Raw genomic sequence first — 16788 nt, forward strand, 5'->3', positions numbered from 1 at the left:
TGGGCTACAAAAATGCTACAGTGGTGGATTATGTAGCCTGCGTAGAGCAATAGATATGTTTGATGATCGCTATTTCTAACTGTCCCTCACAGTCTTCAACAGCAGCCTGTCCCTAACTGAATTCACAGCAGAGTGAACCCAAAATGGCGCCCGCTGCGGTTTTTATAGTGCATCATGACATCATTTCAGCAGCCAATCACAGCCATGCCAGTAGTTAACATGCCTACATGCCTAACAGGATGTGCCCACACTTCTGAGGATCCCCATTGGCTGAATCAAATCGAGCGGGCTCCTAGCATTATGGGAACTTCCGATTCCGGTATTCGATATGAAAAAAGTATCGGAACTAAGTATCGGAATTCCGATACAGCTAATATCGGCCGATACCCGATACTTGCGGTATCGGAATGCTCAACACTAATTACCACCTAACCCACATACACGTCGAACACCAAGCCTGTTTCCCCTTCCACCATGACCTCGCTTTTCCCACTCAAGTTGCATGGCACGTTTTGTGGCCATTATACTGTATGGAGGGCTGTGTGGGGATTACAGTTGGAGAATCAAGAATCATACTTTGACGGGACCCCCATTCTTTTTCGGGCGGAATGAGGGAGGGGGGGCACAGTAGGATTATACCGTGCGTCTGGAGGAATTCACTATGGGGGTATTATACCGTATTTGGGGGGCACTTTTGTTTGCATCAATCTTTATTATCTGTATCAATCAAGATTTTTAGTCCTTTGTTATTACATATTTAAATTTGGCCATTGGGCCATATGCTTTTTACAGCTCTTACATAACATATATTATTCCAATATTTAATTCTTAGATCTATTCTTTATCATGTACTTTGTTTGTGGGACAACCCCTTTAAGTATGTTTCTATATGAAAAAGCTCACAGATATATTTGATAAGGAAAACCTTCAATTGTTGACTTTTGTAATAATTATGAAGGTTGGCCCGCGAGTTTGTCCAAGCTTTTAATTTTTGCCCTCTGCACATTTGAGTTTGATATCCCTGATTTGACAGGACTATGTAGGGCTTCACACGATAGCGACACTCAGACAAGTCTCAAAACCAAAAACATTTTTGTAATTTGCTGTTCTATGGCAACTTTTAGAGCTGTGATTTGGCTCTAAAGGAGGAGCCTAACTGCAAGCAGATCACATGACTTATGAAATGCAAGAAAAAATAAAAGGTTTTCTCTTTAGGTCACAGGTTGTGGACACGTGTTCGGTTGTGGAAATCAGTGTCAATTATTAATTGTTATGTTGCAGTGCAACATTATAATCTTCATGCCACGCAACCAAGATCCCCGTGTTGTAGTAGCCTAATTTTCTAACAGGTCAATATCTTAGGCTGCTATATTGATTTCTATCTAAAGTTATCTTACTCCAAGCAGACTTTAGCATCTTCCTGCTGCCTATACCCTGCATGCCATTTTTGTAATGCTCCACTATTGCAATTACACTACAGGTGCTTTTCACAAAATTAGAATATCATCAAAAAGATATTTTATTTCAGTTTTTCAGTACATAGAGTGAAACTCATATATTATATAGAGTCATTACAAACAGTGATCTTTTTCAAGTGTTTATTTATGCTGTTGTTGATGGCTATGGCTTACAGCCAATGAAAACCCAAAAGTCATTATCTCAGTAAATTAGAAAAATTAACAAAAACACCTTCAAAGACTTCCTAAGTATTTAAAAAGGTCCCTTAGTCTGTTTCAGTAGGCTCCAAAATCATGGGTAAGACTGCTGACTTGATAGATGTCCAGAAGTCAGTCATTGACACAGTTCACAAGGATAGTCAATTTTGCATTTCATTTGGAAATCAAGGTTCCAGAGTCTGGAGGAAGAGTGGAGAGGCCACGTTCCAAGCTGCTTGAGGTCTAGTGTGAAGTTTCCACAATCAGTGATGGTTTGGGGAGCCATGTTATCTGCTGGTGTAGGTCCACATTGTTTTATCAAGACCAAAGTCAGCACAGCCATCTACCAGGAAGTTTTAGAGCACTTCATACTTCCCTCTGCCGACAAGCTTTCCGGAGATGCAAAAATTTCATTCTCCAGTAGGACTTGGCACCTGTCCACACTGCCAAAAGCACAAATACCTGCTTTAAAAACAATAGTATCACTGTGCTTGATTGGCCAGCAAAGTCGCCTGACCTTGTCTCAAAAGGAAAATGAGAGACACCAGACCCAACAATGCAGACGAGCTGAAGGCTGCTATCAAAGCAACCTGGGCTTCCATAACACCTCAGCAGTACCACAGGCTGATCTCCTCCATGCCACGCTGCATTGATGCAAAAGGAGCCCCGAAAAAGTATTGAGTGCATTTACTGAACATACCTTTCAGTAGGCCAACATTTCAGATTTTAGAATCATTTTTCAAGCTGGTGTTATAAAGTATTCTAATTTACTGAGATAATGACTTTTGGGTTTTCATTGGCTGTAAGCCATAATCATCAACATTAACAGAAATAAACACTTGAATTAGACCACTCTGTTTGTAATGACTCTATGTAATATGAGTTTCACTTTCTGTATTGAAGATCTGAAATAAATTAACTTTTTGATGATATTCTAATTTTGTGAGATGCACCTGTATTAAGTTCTATAGGATTTATTTGTAAACTACATAAAAAATTGTATTACTGTTTTTATCTATGATTTTAATTTTTTTTTATTTATTTCATGCTTGACTCAGAGGTTTCTTTGGCCAGGGACAGGGATGCACAGAATGTGATGAGAACTGCAGAACATGTGAAAAGACGGCAGATTACTGCTTATCATGCCACACTCCTAAAGTACTACAACAAGCCGCATGTATGATTACCTGCCCTGCTAAGTTCACAGACATTAACGGCATCTGCAAACACTGTCCTTCTGGCTGTATGTCATGCGTGGATGAAGAAACTTGTACAGGTACTCCAGATGAATTCCGCTTCCTCTGTTTTATGAAAAATATGTTGCTAAAGACCAAAGATACCATATTCTTAAATTAAGGAAGTACTCCTATCAAAGTTTTTATCCTCTTAATATATTGCAGTCCTCATATTATGTAGCACTGTGTACTTACAATTCCTCATTTTGCCTTTCTACCCAGCTAATTTTTCTTTTTCTCTGCTCTATGAAGAAACAGGAAGTTTCTTGTTCCTGCATTTATCATCCCCTTCTTCACTTCCTGGCCCAGCTGCTCTCCATCCCCACCAGGGACTTTTGCAGTGACTTATAACAGTGAAAATGTACCTCCGTTTTCTATATAGGGCTTAAAAGGATTCAGCTAGTCAGTTTTTAATCATGTGATGCCATAGATCTAATGGAAAAGAGAAGAATTAGCTGGGTAGAAAGGCAAAATGAGCAATTGTAAGTACACAGTGCTATATAATATGATGATTGCAATATAGTATTAAAAGGATAAAAATGTTGATGGGAGTGCTTCTTTGAAGCCTATTTTATGTAGTCCTTAGTTTTGTGAGACATAAAACTGGTGACAGACTCTCTTTAATTCTATGCTTGAAGGCAATTTGAAGAGGCATTCCCATTTCTCTATTTTTTGCCCATGTCAAATATTCAATGACAATTAAACTAATTAACTTCTCTATTCATAAATCTTACTATAAGGATTTTATTCTCTGCTGTTTTTTTTTCACTTTGTTCTTCCTACTAGGAGGAGTTTATTCTCTGCTGTCTTTTTTTGCTTTGTTTTTTGTACTAGGAGGAGTTTATTCTCTGCTGTCTTTTTTCACTTTGTTCTTCCCAGTAAGTGGAGTATATTCTCTGCTGTCTTTTTTCTCTTTGTTCTTCCCATTAGGTGGAGTTTATTCTCTACTGTCTTTTTTCGCTTTGCTCTTCCCATTAGGTGGAGTTTATCTCTGCTGTATTTTTTTTCTATTTGTTCTTCCTACTTGGAGGAGTTTATTCTCTGCTGTCTTTTTTTTGCTTTGCTCTTCCCATTAGAGGGAGTTTATTCTCTATTGTCTTTTTATTTCTTTGTTCTTCCTACTAGGATGAGTTTATTCTCTGCTATCTTTTTTTCGCTTTATTCTTCCTGCTAGGAGGAGTTTATTCTCTGCTGTCTTTTTCACTTTGTTCTTCCTACTAGTGTAAGGGGAAGATAGTCAAGAGCTCCGGAGATCCCAGAGGTCTCTGGTTCCACCAGTCCGATACGTAGAACACTGTTTTCTGTCTGTTTTACCGATTTTGTTGCCTCCTCTATAGGTGCTGTTCCAAATTTGCAAGTTTATTCATTTCACTGCAACCTTGATGCTGTGATGGCCGAGGACGACCATATTTAAGTAGGGAGGCATGTAAGGGGCTGACATTGCTATGGACAACAAAGACACGCTGCCCCTTTAAGAGACAGCACCCCCTTGGCTGATGTGATGGTACATTCGATTCTACCCTTCAAAAGACTGCTTTGGTTTGCTCTTCCAGCTATGGAGAGGGGAGGGGCTGTTTTCCCAGTGAGTGTTTGGAGCTGGGAGTCTGCAGGAGACTGACGTGAGGAGAAAAACGTGCAGCTTAGAACTAACTGAACCTGTGGGATTGTGTATACCCTTCTGGGGATAACGAAGGTGGCTTTTCTCTTACTGCGAGGAGCCACGAAAATCGACAAGGAAGGAATTCAGAAGAGGGAGTTCACCGTTTCTAGGAACAGGTTTGGAATCATCAAGACAAGACCACGTTGCACAGAGCTTCCAGGGAGGACATCGCATCATCTTGCAGAGAACTGCAGGGGGCCCCCAGGTCAGAACTGAGATACCAACTTTACCGTGAGTGTTAACCCCGTGTGCACACATGTTTAGGGCTTAGGATAGGCTGCAATAGACAGAGCACGGTAGCCGTGCGGCTGAAGTAGCAGCAGCCAGTCAGGCTACAGTTAGAGTAGCAGCATACTGTACTTTATTGTATTGTTTTGCCTTTTGAAAGAATACACTGATCTGTATTAGTTGGTGCACCGTGCCATTTGTACGGCCCAGCTAGAGAATATCACTTTTGTAAATTGTTTTATGTCATTGCACACCCCTGTTTACACTTTCCTAACACTGCATTCCTTGCCTGTAAATAAATTCACCTTTTGTTGTTTGCACCTCATCTTGTGTACTGTAGTCTCCCTGCATTGTAGTGGTCCCCTGGCCATCGCTTTAAGTGGCGCTTCGAGCAAGGTGACTATCACCAAGATGCAGGCAGAAGGCAGCAACGGCAGGAATGCTAGTGTTAGTGGGGAAGCTGTGGGCATTGGTGGAACCCCTGCAAGGACACTCCCTATGGGCACCATATTTAGTGTGCTTCCAAAATTTGATGGCAATAATATGCCCCTGTCTGATTGGGTGTCCCAGCTGCAAAGCACCCTGAAGATTTATAACATCAGCACAGACCTTGAAGTGGACATTGTGTTGACTGCCTTGGAGAGAGAGGCCCATAAAAACATCTGTTTGCAGCCGGAATTCCCCCGTACTACCCTGAAGGAGCTAGTGAAATTCCTGGAAGAGATCTACGGCGAGACTGCTAGCGAGAAATTTTTCTCTAGACTACAGCAGGAAGAAGAAGGGATCTCTAAATATGCGACAGCACTGCAAGAAGTGCAAAGGAAAGAGATGGATGGGCTCGGTGGCATGGGCTCCAAAGATCAGATACTCCGGGAACAATTCATTCTGGGACTGCACAACACATCCTTGAGGAGAGCACTGTCAGAACGGGTCCGTGTAGATCCGACCCTTTCATTCCGTCAAATCCTGGCAGAAGCAGTGGCCCAAAGCCATCTGGTGTGATGAGTGTCCAGGGTGCCAATACCAGAGGAGACCCAAATCATCAGGAGGCGCTGGTCCAGGTAGTGCACGACTTACAGCAGTCTCTTGTCAGTATGCAAGACAAATTAACCTGGATGGAGCAAAGAATGGGAGAACAACAGTCAGTCTCAACGCACTCATATAACCATCTTTCGGCCAGACCTTTAATGGGTCAGTGGGTGCAAGCTCCCCCCCACCAGGCATCAGAGGCACGAAGACAGGCTCGGGGTGCCCCTCGGCGAAGAGGAGGCATCCAATGCTGGCAATGTGGAGGACAAGGGCACCTTGCCAGGGACTGCCGGAATTATGCTCAAAGCCAGCAACAGCCGCCGTTAAACTACCAACCCCCGCAGTAACGCAGCACTCTGTGGGGGAAGCAAGAAGATCAGCGGCTCCTTATCATAATGAACACCTGATTGCTGGAAGTCCCATCCTGCGTGCTGCATTTGAGGGCGTTCCAGTGGATTGCTTAATAGATACCGGTTCACAAGTGACAACGATGCCAGAATCATATTTCAAACAGCATTTTCAAGCCCTGGCCAAGCCAGAGAAGGAGACATTGATCCGGTCATTTGCTACCAATCAACAGCCGATCCCGGTCACAGGGGTCGTGTGGATGAATATTTGAATCTGTGGGCAAGAAGTAGGAAAGAAAGGGATCCTGCTAGTCCCTAAGCCCATCAAAGAAGATGTGCCTGTAGTACTGGGAATGAATATCCTATGAAAACTCGGTCAGATAATGTTCACCAAAAGGGGACCCAGTTATTGGAAGAAGGCTGCCACACACAAGCCTACTCAAGAAGCCCTTCAGCGATTGATCCTTGTCTGTGGGATGCAGAAGAGTGTGCCATCTTATCAGGCGGTAGGGGTCATCATGGCCCCTAGGAAGCAGTCTGTAATCCTGCCTCCCGAGCGAGAAAGTATATTACACCTTCCAGTGGGGACTCATCGCAACCTTGATGGGCTGGAGGTGATAGTTCAGCCTGTGGTAGGCGGAGGAGTGGACCAAGAAGTCAAGATAGCTTGTACGATAGCTGTGGTCCAGCGAGGACACGTCCCCATAAGAGGTTTGAATGTGGGCCCCGGGGAAGTCACCTTGCCCCGGGGGACAGATCTGGCCCGGGTGTACCTACACAAGGGCGAAGTGGTGAGTCAGAAGGAGATGTCTTTATTGCCCATCAAAGGTGTGGGGTGGACCCTGGCAGTCACTGCAGGGCCCGAAGATAAGCCATCCCCAGAGTGGAATGGGCAGATCATCCTTAGAATCATAGAATCGTAGAGTTGGAAGGGACCTCCTGGGCCATCTGGTCCAACCCCCTGCTCAAAGCAGGATTCGCTAAATCATCCCAGTTAGATGTCTGTCCAGCCTCTGTTTGAAGACTTCCATTGAAGGAGAACTCACCACTTCTCGTGGCAGCCTGTTCCACTCATTGATCACTCTAACTGTCAAAAAGTTTTTTTCTAATATCTAATCTGTGTCTCCTCCCATTCAGCTTCATCCCATTGCTTCTAGTCTTTCCTTGTGCAAATGAGAATAAAGTTGATCCTTCTACAATGTGACAGCCCTTTAGATATTTGTAGACAGCTATTAAGTCTCCTCTCAGTCTTCTCTTTTGCAAACTAAACATTCCCAAATCCTGCAACCTTTCCTCATAAGACAGGGTTTGCAGACCGGTCACCATTCTGGTCGCTCTTTTCTGAACTTGCTCCAGTTTGTTGATGTCTTTTTTAAAATGTGGTGCCCAAAATTGGACACAATATTCCAGATGAGGTCTGACCAAAGAGGAGTAGAGGGAAATAATTACTTCACGTGATCTAGACTGTATGCTTCTGTTAATACATCCTAGAATTGCATTTGCCTTTTTTGCTGCTGCATCACACTGTTGACTCATATTCAGTCTGTGATCTATTAGTATACCCAAGTCTTTTTCACATGTGCTGTCACTTATCCCTATTCCTCCCATTCTATATATGCTTTTTTCATTTTTATTGCCCAGATGTAGTACTTTGCATTTCTCCCTGTTAAAAACCATTCTGTTAGTTGCTGCCCACTTCTCCAGTTTATTTAAATCTTTTTGAATCCTCTCTCTCTCTTCTCTAGTATTAGCTATCCCTCCTAGCTTTGTGTCATCAGCAAATTTAATCAGTTTACCCTCAATTCCTTCATCTAAATCGTTGATAAAGATGTTGAACAATACAGGGCCCAGGACAGAGCCCTGTGGTACCCCACTTGAGACATTCTTCCAACTGGATGTGCAGCCATTTACGACCACTCTTTGGGTCCGATCACTAAGCCAGTTATGAATCCACCTAACAGTTGCCTTGTCCATTCCATACTTAGTCATTTTTTCAATAAGGATTGTATGAGAGACTTTGTCAAATGCTTTGCTGAAGTCAAGATATACTATATCTACAGCATTTCCTTGATCCACCCAATCAGTAATACCATCATAGAAGGAAATTAAATTAGTCTGACATGACTTATTAGTTACAAACCCATGCTGACTCTGTTTAATCACTTCATTCTTATCCAGGTATTGACATACATGTTGTTTAATAATTTGTTCAAAGATCTTTCCTGGTATAGAAGTCAGACTCACCGGCCTATAGTTGCCTGGGTCCACCTTCTTCCCCTTTTTGAAGATAGGAACAACATTTGCTCTTCTCCAGTCTTCTGGCACTTCTCCTGTTCTCCAAGAATTTTCAAAGATTATGGAGAGGGGTTCAAAAATTTCTTCTGCTATCTCCTTCAGTACTCTGGGGTGTAATTCATCTGGACCTGGAGACTTGACCAAATGGAAGTGAATGTCAAGGCTCTTGGCCCTAAGCATGTGCGGGTGATAGAAGCTATGCTGTAGGAAAATCAGGCTGCATTCGCCTGTCATGCCGAAGATTTTGCTGTGATGGCCGAGGATGACCATCTTTAAGTAGGGAGGCATGTAAGGGGCTGACATTGCTATGGACAGCAGAGACACACTGCCCCTTTAAGAGACAGCACCCCCTTGGCTGATGTGATGGTACATTCGATTCTACCCTTCAAAAGAATGCTTTGGTTTGCTCTTCCAGCTATGGAGAGGGGAGGGTCTGTTTTCCCAGTGAGTGTTTGGAGCTGGGAGTCTGCAGGAGACTGACGTGAGGAGAAAAACGTGCAGCTTAGAACTGACTGAACCTGTGGGATTGTGTATACCCTTCTGGGGATAGCGAAGATGGCTTTCCTGTGTTACTGCGAGGAGCCACGAAGATCTGCAAGGAAGGAATGCAGAAGAGGGAGTTCACCGTTTCTAGGAACAGGCTCGAAATCGCCACACAAGGACAAGACCACGTTGCACAGAGCTTCCAGGGAGGATATCGCATCATCTTGCAGAGAACTGCAGGGGGCCCCCAGGAAGGAACTGAGACACCAACTTTACCGTGAGTGTTAACCCCGTGTGCGCACATGTTTAGGGCTTAGGATAGGCTGCAATAGACAGAGCACGGTTGCTGTACGGCCAAAGTAGCAGCGGCCAGTCAGGCTACAGTTAGAGTAGCAGCATACTGTACTTTATTGTATTGTTTTGCCTTTTGAAAGAATGCACTGATCTGTAATAGTTGGTGCACCATGCCATTTGTACAGCCCAGCTAGAGAATATCACTTTTGTAAATTGTTTTATGTCATTGCATACCCCTGTTTACACTTTCCTAACACTGCATTCTTTGCCTGTAAATAAATTAACCTTTAGTTGTTTGCACCTCATCTTGTGTACCGTAGTCTCCCTGCATTGTAGTGGTCCACTGGCCATCGCTTCACTAGGAGGAGTTTATTGTCTGCTGTCTTTTTTCACTTTGTTCTTTCTGCTAAGATGAGTTTATTCTCTGCTGTCTTTTTTTTGCTTTGTTCTTCCTACTAGGAGTTTATTCTCTGCTATCTTTTTCACTTTGTTCTTCCTACTAGGAAGAGTTTATTCTCTGCTGTCTTTTTCACTTTGTTCTTCTTACTAGGAGGAGTTTATTCTCTGCTGTCTTTTTTTGCTTTGTTTTTCCCATTAAGTGGAGTTTATTCTCTGCTGTCTTTTTTATCTTTGTTCTTCCCACTAAGTGGAGTTTATTCTCTACTGTCTTTTTTCGCTTTGCTCTTCCCATTAGGTGGAGTTTATTCTCTCCTGTCTTTTTTTTCTATTTGGTCTTCCTACTTGGAGGAGTTTATTCTCTGCTGTCTTTTTCACTTTGTTCTTCTTACTAGGAGGAGTTTATTCTCTGCTGTCTTTTTTCACTTTGTTTTTCCCATTAAGTGGAGTTTATTCTCTGCTGTCTTTTTTATCGTTGTTCTTCCCACTAAGTGGAGTTTATTCTCTACTGTCTTTTTTCACTTTGCTCTTCCCATTAGGTGGAGTTTATTCTCTCCTGTCTTTTTTTCTATTTGTTCTTCCTACTTGGAGAAGTTTATTCTCTGCTGTCCTTTTTTGCTTCGTTCTTCCTACTAGGAGGAGTTTATTCTCTGCTGTCTTTTTTTTGCTTTGCTCTTCCCATTAGGTGGTGTTTATTCTCTATTGTCTTTTATTTCTTTGTTCCTACATGGAGTTTATTCTCTGCTGTCTTTTTTTTCTCTTTGTTCTTCCTATTATAAGGAGTTTATTCTCTGCTGTCTTTTTCACTTTGTTCTTCCTACTAGGAAGAGTTTATTCTCTGCTGTCTTTTTCACTTTGCTCTTCCTACTAGGAGGAGTTTATTCTCTGCTGTCTTTTTCACTTTGTTCTTCTTACTAGGAGGAGTTTATTCTCTGCTGTCTTTTTTCGCTTTGTTCTTTCCATTAAGTGGAGTTTATTCTCTGCTGTCTTTTTTCTCTTTGTTGTTCCCACTAAGTGGAGTTTATTCTCTACTGTCTTTTTCGCTTTGCTCTTCCCATTAGGTGGGGTTTATTCTCTGCTCTCTTTTTTTTACTATTTGTTCTTCCTACTTGGAGGAGTTTATTCTCTGCTGTCCTTTTTTGCTTTGCTCTTTCTACTAGGAGTTTATTCTCTGCAGTCTTTTTCACTTTGTTCTTCTTACTAGGAGGAGTTTATTCTCTGCTGTCTTTTTTCACTTTGTTCTTCCCATTAAGTGGAGTTTATTCTCTGCTGTCTTTTTATCTTTGCTCTTCCCACTAAGTGGAGTTTATTCTCTACTGTCTTTTTTCGCTTTGCTCTGCCCATTAGGTGGAGTTTATTCTCTCCTGTCTTTTTTTTCTATTTGTTCTTCCTACTTGGAGGAGTTTATTCTCTGCTGTCCTTTTTTGCTTTGTTTTTCCTACTAGGAGGAGTTTATTTTCTGCTGTCTTTTTTTGCTTTGCTCTTCCCATTAGGTGGTGTTTATTTTCTATTGTCTTTTATTTCTTTGTTCCTACTAGGAGTTTATTCTCTGCTGTCTTTTTTTCTCTTTGTTTTTCCTATTACAAGGAGTTTATTCTCTGCTGTCTTTTTTTTTGCTTTGTTCTTCCTTCTAGGATGAGTTTATTCTCTGCTGTCTTTTTTTTGCTTTGTTCTTCCTACTAGGAGTTTATTTTCTGCTGTCTTTTTCACTTTGCTCTTCCTACTAGGAGGAGTTTACTCTCTGTTGTTGTCTTTTTCACTTTGTTCTGCCTACTAGGAGTTTATTCTCTGCTGTCTTTTTCACTTTGCTCTTCCTACTAGGAGGAGTTTATTCTCTGCTGTCTTTTTCACTTTGTTCTTCTTACTAGGAGGAGTTTATTCTCTGCTGAGTTTTTTTTCTCTTTGTTCTCGTTCCTCGACTTTCGAAGACACCTTAACGGTATGCATTCTGTTGCATCATGAGACAGGGGCACAATCCATACGCAGCTATGTATACTTGTATTATTGGCTTTGGGAATGCAGTGCAAGTACAATATACTGCCCCTTGCAGCCACTGATGAGGCTGCTGCTGCACTAGTAGTCTTGGAGCAGATAGTAGGAGAACTCCGAGGCAGTTTTCCTACAGATTAAAGCTGAACGCTGGGGATCCACATAGGGAAACACTGTATAGGGGAAACTGTACTAGATTACCGCATTACATAGTCCATGAGCCGGGCCAGATATCGGTACTACCCGGAGTGACTAATTCTCTTTGGTGTTTTTAGGTAGATGCTTGTCTGTAGTTTATGTTTTGATATGATAGCCCTTGCACATCAGTAGCTTAACCCCTTCAGGCCTATTTGTACCCAAATGCCTAGGCCATTTTTTGTAAATCTGACCTGTCACTTCATGCGGTAATAACTTTGGGACGCTATCACCTACCCACGCCATTCTGAGATTGTTTTCTCGTGACATATTGTACTTCATGGTAGTGCTAATTGTGAGTCAATAGATTTTACCTTTCTGCTTAAAAAATTACAAAATACACGAAAATTTGGGAAAAATTCGCTATTTTTGAACTTTGAAATTCTCTACTTTTTACAAAAATGCTGATACCCCCCATAACAGTTATTAGTTTACATTCTCCACATGTCTACTTCACATTGGCATCATTTTGGAAATTAAATTTTATATTTTTCGGATGTGATAAGGCTCATAGTTTTATACGCAATTTTTAAAGTTTACGACTACATTTCCAAAACCCATTTTTCCAAGGACCAAGTCAGTTCGGACGTCACTTTATGGGTCTTGTATAACAGAACCCACCCATACACTACCCCATTTTGCAAACTACACCCCTTAAGGTGTCCAAAACGGATTTTCAAAACTTTGTTAACCCCTTAGGTGTTGCACAGGAATTCAAGCAAAATGACAGTGAAATATCAAAATTTCACTTTTTTGGCAGATATTCCATTGTAATCCAATTTTACCTGCAACCCAGCAAGGGTTAACAGCAAACCCAAACCCAAAATTGGTTACCCCAATTCCACAGTTTATAGAAACACCCCACATGTACACGTAAAGTAAATTATGGGCGCGCAAGAGGGCTCAGCACAGAAGGAGAGCTAGGCGGTTTTTGGGATAATAGATTACACTGGAAGAAATCCAGTGGGCCATGTCGTATTGGAGAGACCCTGAGGTACCCCCAGAGTGGAAACCCCCAAAAGGTTACCGCATTTTGGAAACTACACCCCCTAAGGAATGTTTTAGGGGGTATAGTAACCACTTTGACCCAACAAGCGCTCCATTGGAGTTTCATGCACTTGGTTGAGGAAATTGAAAAGTACGTTTTTTACCGAAAAATGTCGCTTTAGGCCCACATTTTTCATTTTGAAAAGGGGGACCAGGAAAAAGTACACCCCACTTTTTATTCCCCATTGTCTCCCGAACACGGCAATACCACAAGTGTTGTCTAAAACCACAGTATTGGCGCACGGCAGGCTTCGTAAGCGAAGCTGCGGCAAAATTCACTGTAAGAAATCTATGTGCCATGTCACATTTGGAGACACCCTGAGGTCCCGCACAGTGGAAACCCCAAAAAAGTGACCCCATTTTTGAAACTACGCCCCCTAAGGAATGTTTTAGGAGGTACAATAACCACTTTGCACCGGGAACCGGCTCCCGACCCGCGGCGATCGCCCGACATATGATCCGGGTACGATTCGCCGTACCGCTACGGCGGCCGGCGCGAAGGGGTTAATGGTATTTTTCACCTTTTGAATAGATCCTACCTATATTTCCAAAAAATAATGATTAAAGGTCGATTTAGGGGAAAGGCCAAAATGTCAATACAATGCATGTAGTATTTGTAACAAAATTTAATCCAAGTTATGTAAATACACACTGAACATGTGTGTGTGTGTGCCAAGGGTTTTAATGTTTTTCTTTGTGTTTGCAGGTGTTTACTGACATATCTAATGGCATGATGGAAGTACCAGCGAGGAAGAAATCACGGATCGACTGTATCATACACTGCTCTAATGATGACAGTGATGATCTGGCGTCCCTACAGGATTTGGACTCCTGGAAAACATTGCTTAGGGCTGCAGAGATCAGACAGCATGAATCCATCCTGGAAGCAGCTAAGGGCCTTGAAGAACGAGAAATACCACACATACAATATCACCGTAAATGTCGTAGTCTCTTTACAATGAAGAAGTCACTGGATTCTATCCTTGCCAAGGGTGTCAATGTCGAAACAGCAAGCGAAATCCCCAGGAGGAGGCTACCGAGGGGTACCCCCAGTGATAGCAGGGTGTATGCCAAAGTATGTATGTTCTGCGAGAAGTTAAGCAAGTATCTCAAAGGAGAAAAAACAAGGAAGCCAATCGTCCAGTGTGTTGAGCTACGAGCAGATGAGATGATCCGCAGAGCAGCGATAAGGAAAGGCACACAGAGAATCCATGGTTTACTTAGCAGAGACCTTGTTGCTTCAGAGGGGCACTACCACAAGTTGTGCTACAAACTATTCACAAAAGATGATTCCCAAGTGGCCTGTAGGTCTGGTGCAGCAGAAAATCAGGAAGAAAGCAAGGAAGTACGCTACGGAGAGGCAGAGAGAGAAGCCCTTGAGGAATTCTTCTTGTATATAAGGACTGAATTGTTCCCAAACCCAGAAGTACTGCCTATGATAAACCTCACATCTAGGCTTCAGAGATGCATGATGTCCCGTGGTATCATCAAACTGAAACCATCGACAAAGAAACATGTTCGCCGAAAACTTGAAACAGAGTTTGGTGAATCACTCCGCTTTCTCTCCAATGAGAAAGGTAAGCTTCTAGTCTATCCATATAGCCTATCAATGGACGACCTTGCCCGGCAAGCACACAGCATGACAAAAGATCTGCAAGAAGCAAGAGCCGCTAACTCTGGAGATGTCGTAACCAAAGCAGCAATGCAGCTGAGGAATGAGATCAAGAAGCAAGATGTGAGTCAGCCAAGGCCTCCCGATACAGATCAGAATGTCGTTCCTGCATTAGTCACTCAATTCCTGCAAACCCTGCTTACAAGAGATTGTGAGTGCCAAACTCCCTCTGAAAGAGCTCAACGTCTTGCCACATCCTTCGGCAGTGACTTGGTTTTTGCTGTTACCAATGGAAAGACAAAGCCACCCAAGCACGTACTGCTGTCCTTTGCAATTAAGTCTTTGACCGGCAATACAGAACTGGTTCGAACTCTGAATCGTCTTGGCCACTGTGTGTCATATTCAACGGCTGAGGAGATCGATACAGCCCTTTGTATCCAGAAGTTGGAATGTTCAACGGATGACATCCCAATGCCAGCAAATATCTACCCTGGTGTGTTCACAACCTTGGCCTGGGATAACATTGACAGACTTGAGGAGACACTAAGTGGAGCAGGTACATCTCATAGAGTCAATGGCATCGCTGTTCAGTCCAATGTTGCATGCTCTGTGACAAAAGTCCTGCCAGATGTAACCAAGTCGAAGAAAAGAAGCATAATTCCGACAGAATTAATGCTACCAATATACAATGTTGGGCGGCGGGGAGGGCCACCCAGGATTGAGACTGCGAATGTTAACTCTACCGAGGAGGTCCAGGATTCAAAAACCAAGAACCATATCTGGCTTCTGGCTAGAATGTCAGACCATGAGGATCAGACCATTAGCAGTTGGACTGGGTTCAACATCCAAATCCGCAGCGACATTGTAGTGGCCCAGAACACTGTAAGCTACCTGCCCACTATCAATACTCCTGCAACAGCCATGTCCACTTTGAATGAAGTCTTGGAGCAAACACATGCCATCATGCAGACCCTGAAGCTTAACAGAATTGTGTGCGTGTTTGATCAAGCACTCTATGCCAAAGCTGCCGAGGTTATCTGGAAACAGGAGAAGTTCAAGAACATTATAATTAGAATGGGTGTCTTCCACACAATCTGTAAATTCCTCTCCATCATAGGTAAGAGATTTCAGGATGCAGGCCTTAGAGATCTGTGTGTTGAATCCGGTGTCATCGCTGAAGGATCAGTGTCTGGAGTGATGGATGGCCGGAGGTACAACAGAGCAGTGAGACTACACAAGCTGGTCTATGAAGCACTTATGAGGCTTGCATGGAAAAACTTCCTTCCATGGCTAGAAGAAAACCATGCAAGGGACCTTCACCATCTGGATGAAACACTGAAGAACATCACAAACTTTCGCATCAGTGTGTCGCAGGGATCCTTCGAAAAGTTCTTGGATAATGAATCTTGCACACTTACCCTGAAGCTCTTTCAAGTTTATCTTGAGACCTTCAGAAATGAACAACTCTCAGCATTCTGGATGTCATACTTGGACATGGTCGAGACCATGCTGGCCCTGGTTCGAGCTTCAAGAGAAGGCAACTGGATGCTTCACCTAGGAGCAATCCGACAGATGATACCGTGGTGTTTTGCCTATGACAAGGTCAACTATGCCCGATACCTAACCTATTACTATGCTACGATGTCTCGGCTGCCCATAGACCACCCAGAGGTCCATGAATATTTCATGAAAGGTGGCTTTTCGGTCCAGATCGGTAGCAAGAATCCTTTTGGACGGATTCCTGTGGACCAGACCATCGAAGAAGCAATCAACAAAGACACCCAGACACCAGGGGGCACAAAAGGCTTCAGCCTCAAAGTTGGAGCTGTCGCCAGATTCTACCTGACATTGGAGTGCCGCAGCATGTACTTGAGGCAGCTGAGGGCCCCAGTAGGCCAACAATATACTGACTTCTGTCATTCAGACCTACAGGTGTCCAGGATTAGAAGAGATGAAGCCGATGTCCGATCTTTTGTTGAACTGCTGGAGACTGGTTGGTTGAACCCCTTCAACAAAGAGCATAATGGTGAACTTATCAGTTTATCAACAGCGACTGCAGCACCACCAGATGTAGCCAAAGACCTTCTAGGGGCATACAGTATAGGAGAGGATGCATATCACACATTCAAGGATGAGCGTTTGGGTACCGATACGCCAACTACACTGTTTCATGACAAGATGACGAAGAACAATCTTAAAACGTTCTCTAACATCAGAATGAAGACACACAGACAAGGCCTTGGCAAGGAGGTAATTTTGAAGGCTGACAGGAACCTATTTGGCCAGATGATACTTGTAGCTGAGAACAGAAAGCTACAAATGA

The 16788-nt window shown here is 43.0% G+C and overlaps 1 protein-coding gene across 1 annotated transcript in view; it reads left to right on the forward strand.

The window, feature by feature from the left end:
* PCSK5 (proprotein convertase subtilisin/kexin type 5) overlaps positions 1-16788 on the forward strand; it is an 810488-nt gene that overhangs the window by 748459 nt on the left and 45241 nt on the right. Inside the window, exon 30 of the mRNA XM_073543784.1 lies at positions 2714-2931. Coding sequence (XP_073399885.1) covers positions 2714-2931 — 218 coding nt within the window. The remainder of the gene's footprint in view (positions 1-2713; positions 2932-16788) is intronic.

Source organism: Dendrobates tinctorius, unplaced genomic scaffold, assembly GCF_039654945.1.
Source record: "Dendrobates tinctorius isolate UK_male_01 unplaced genomic scaffold, ASM3965494v1 ptg000134l, whole genome shotgun sequence".
Classification (NCBI taxonomy): Eukaryota; Metazoa; Chordata; class Amphibia; order Anura; family Dendrobatidae; genus Dendrobates; species Dendrobates tinctorius.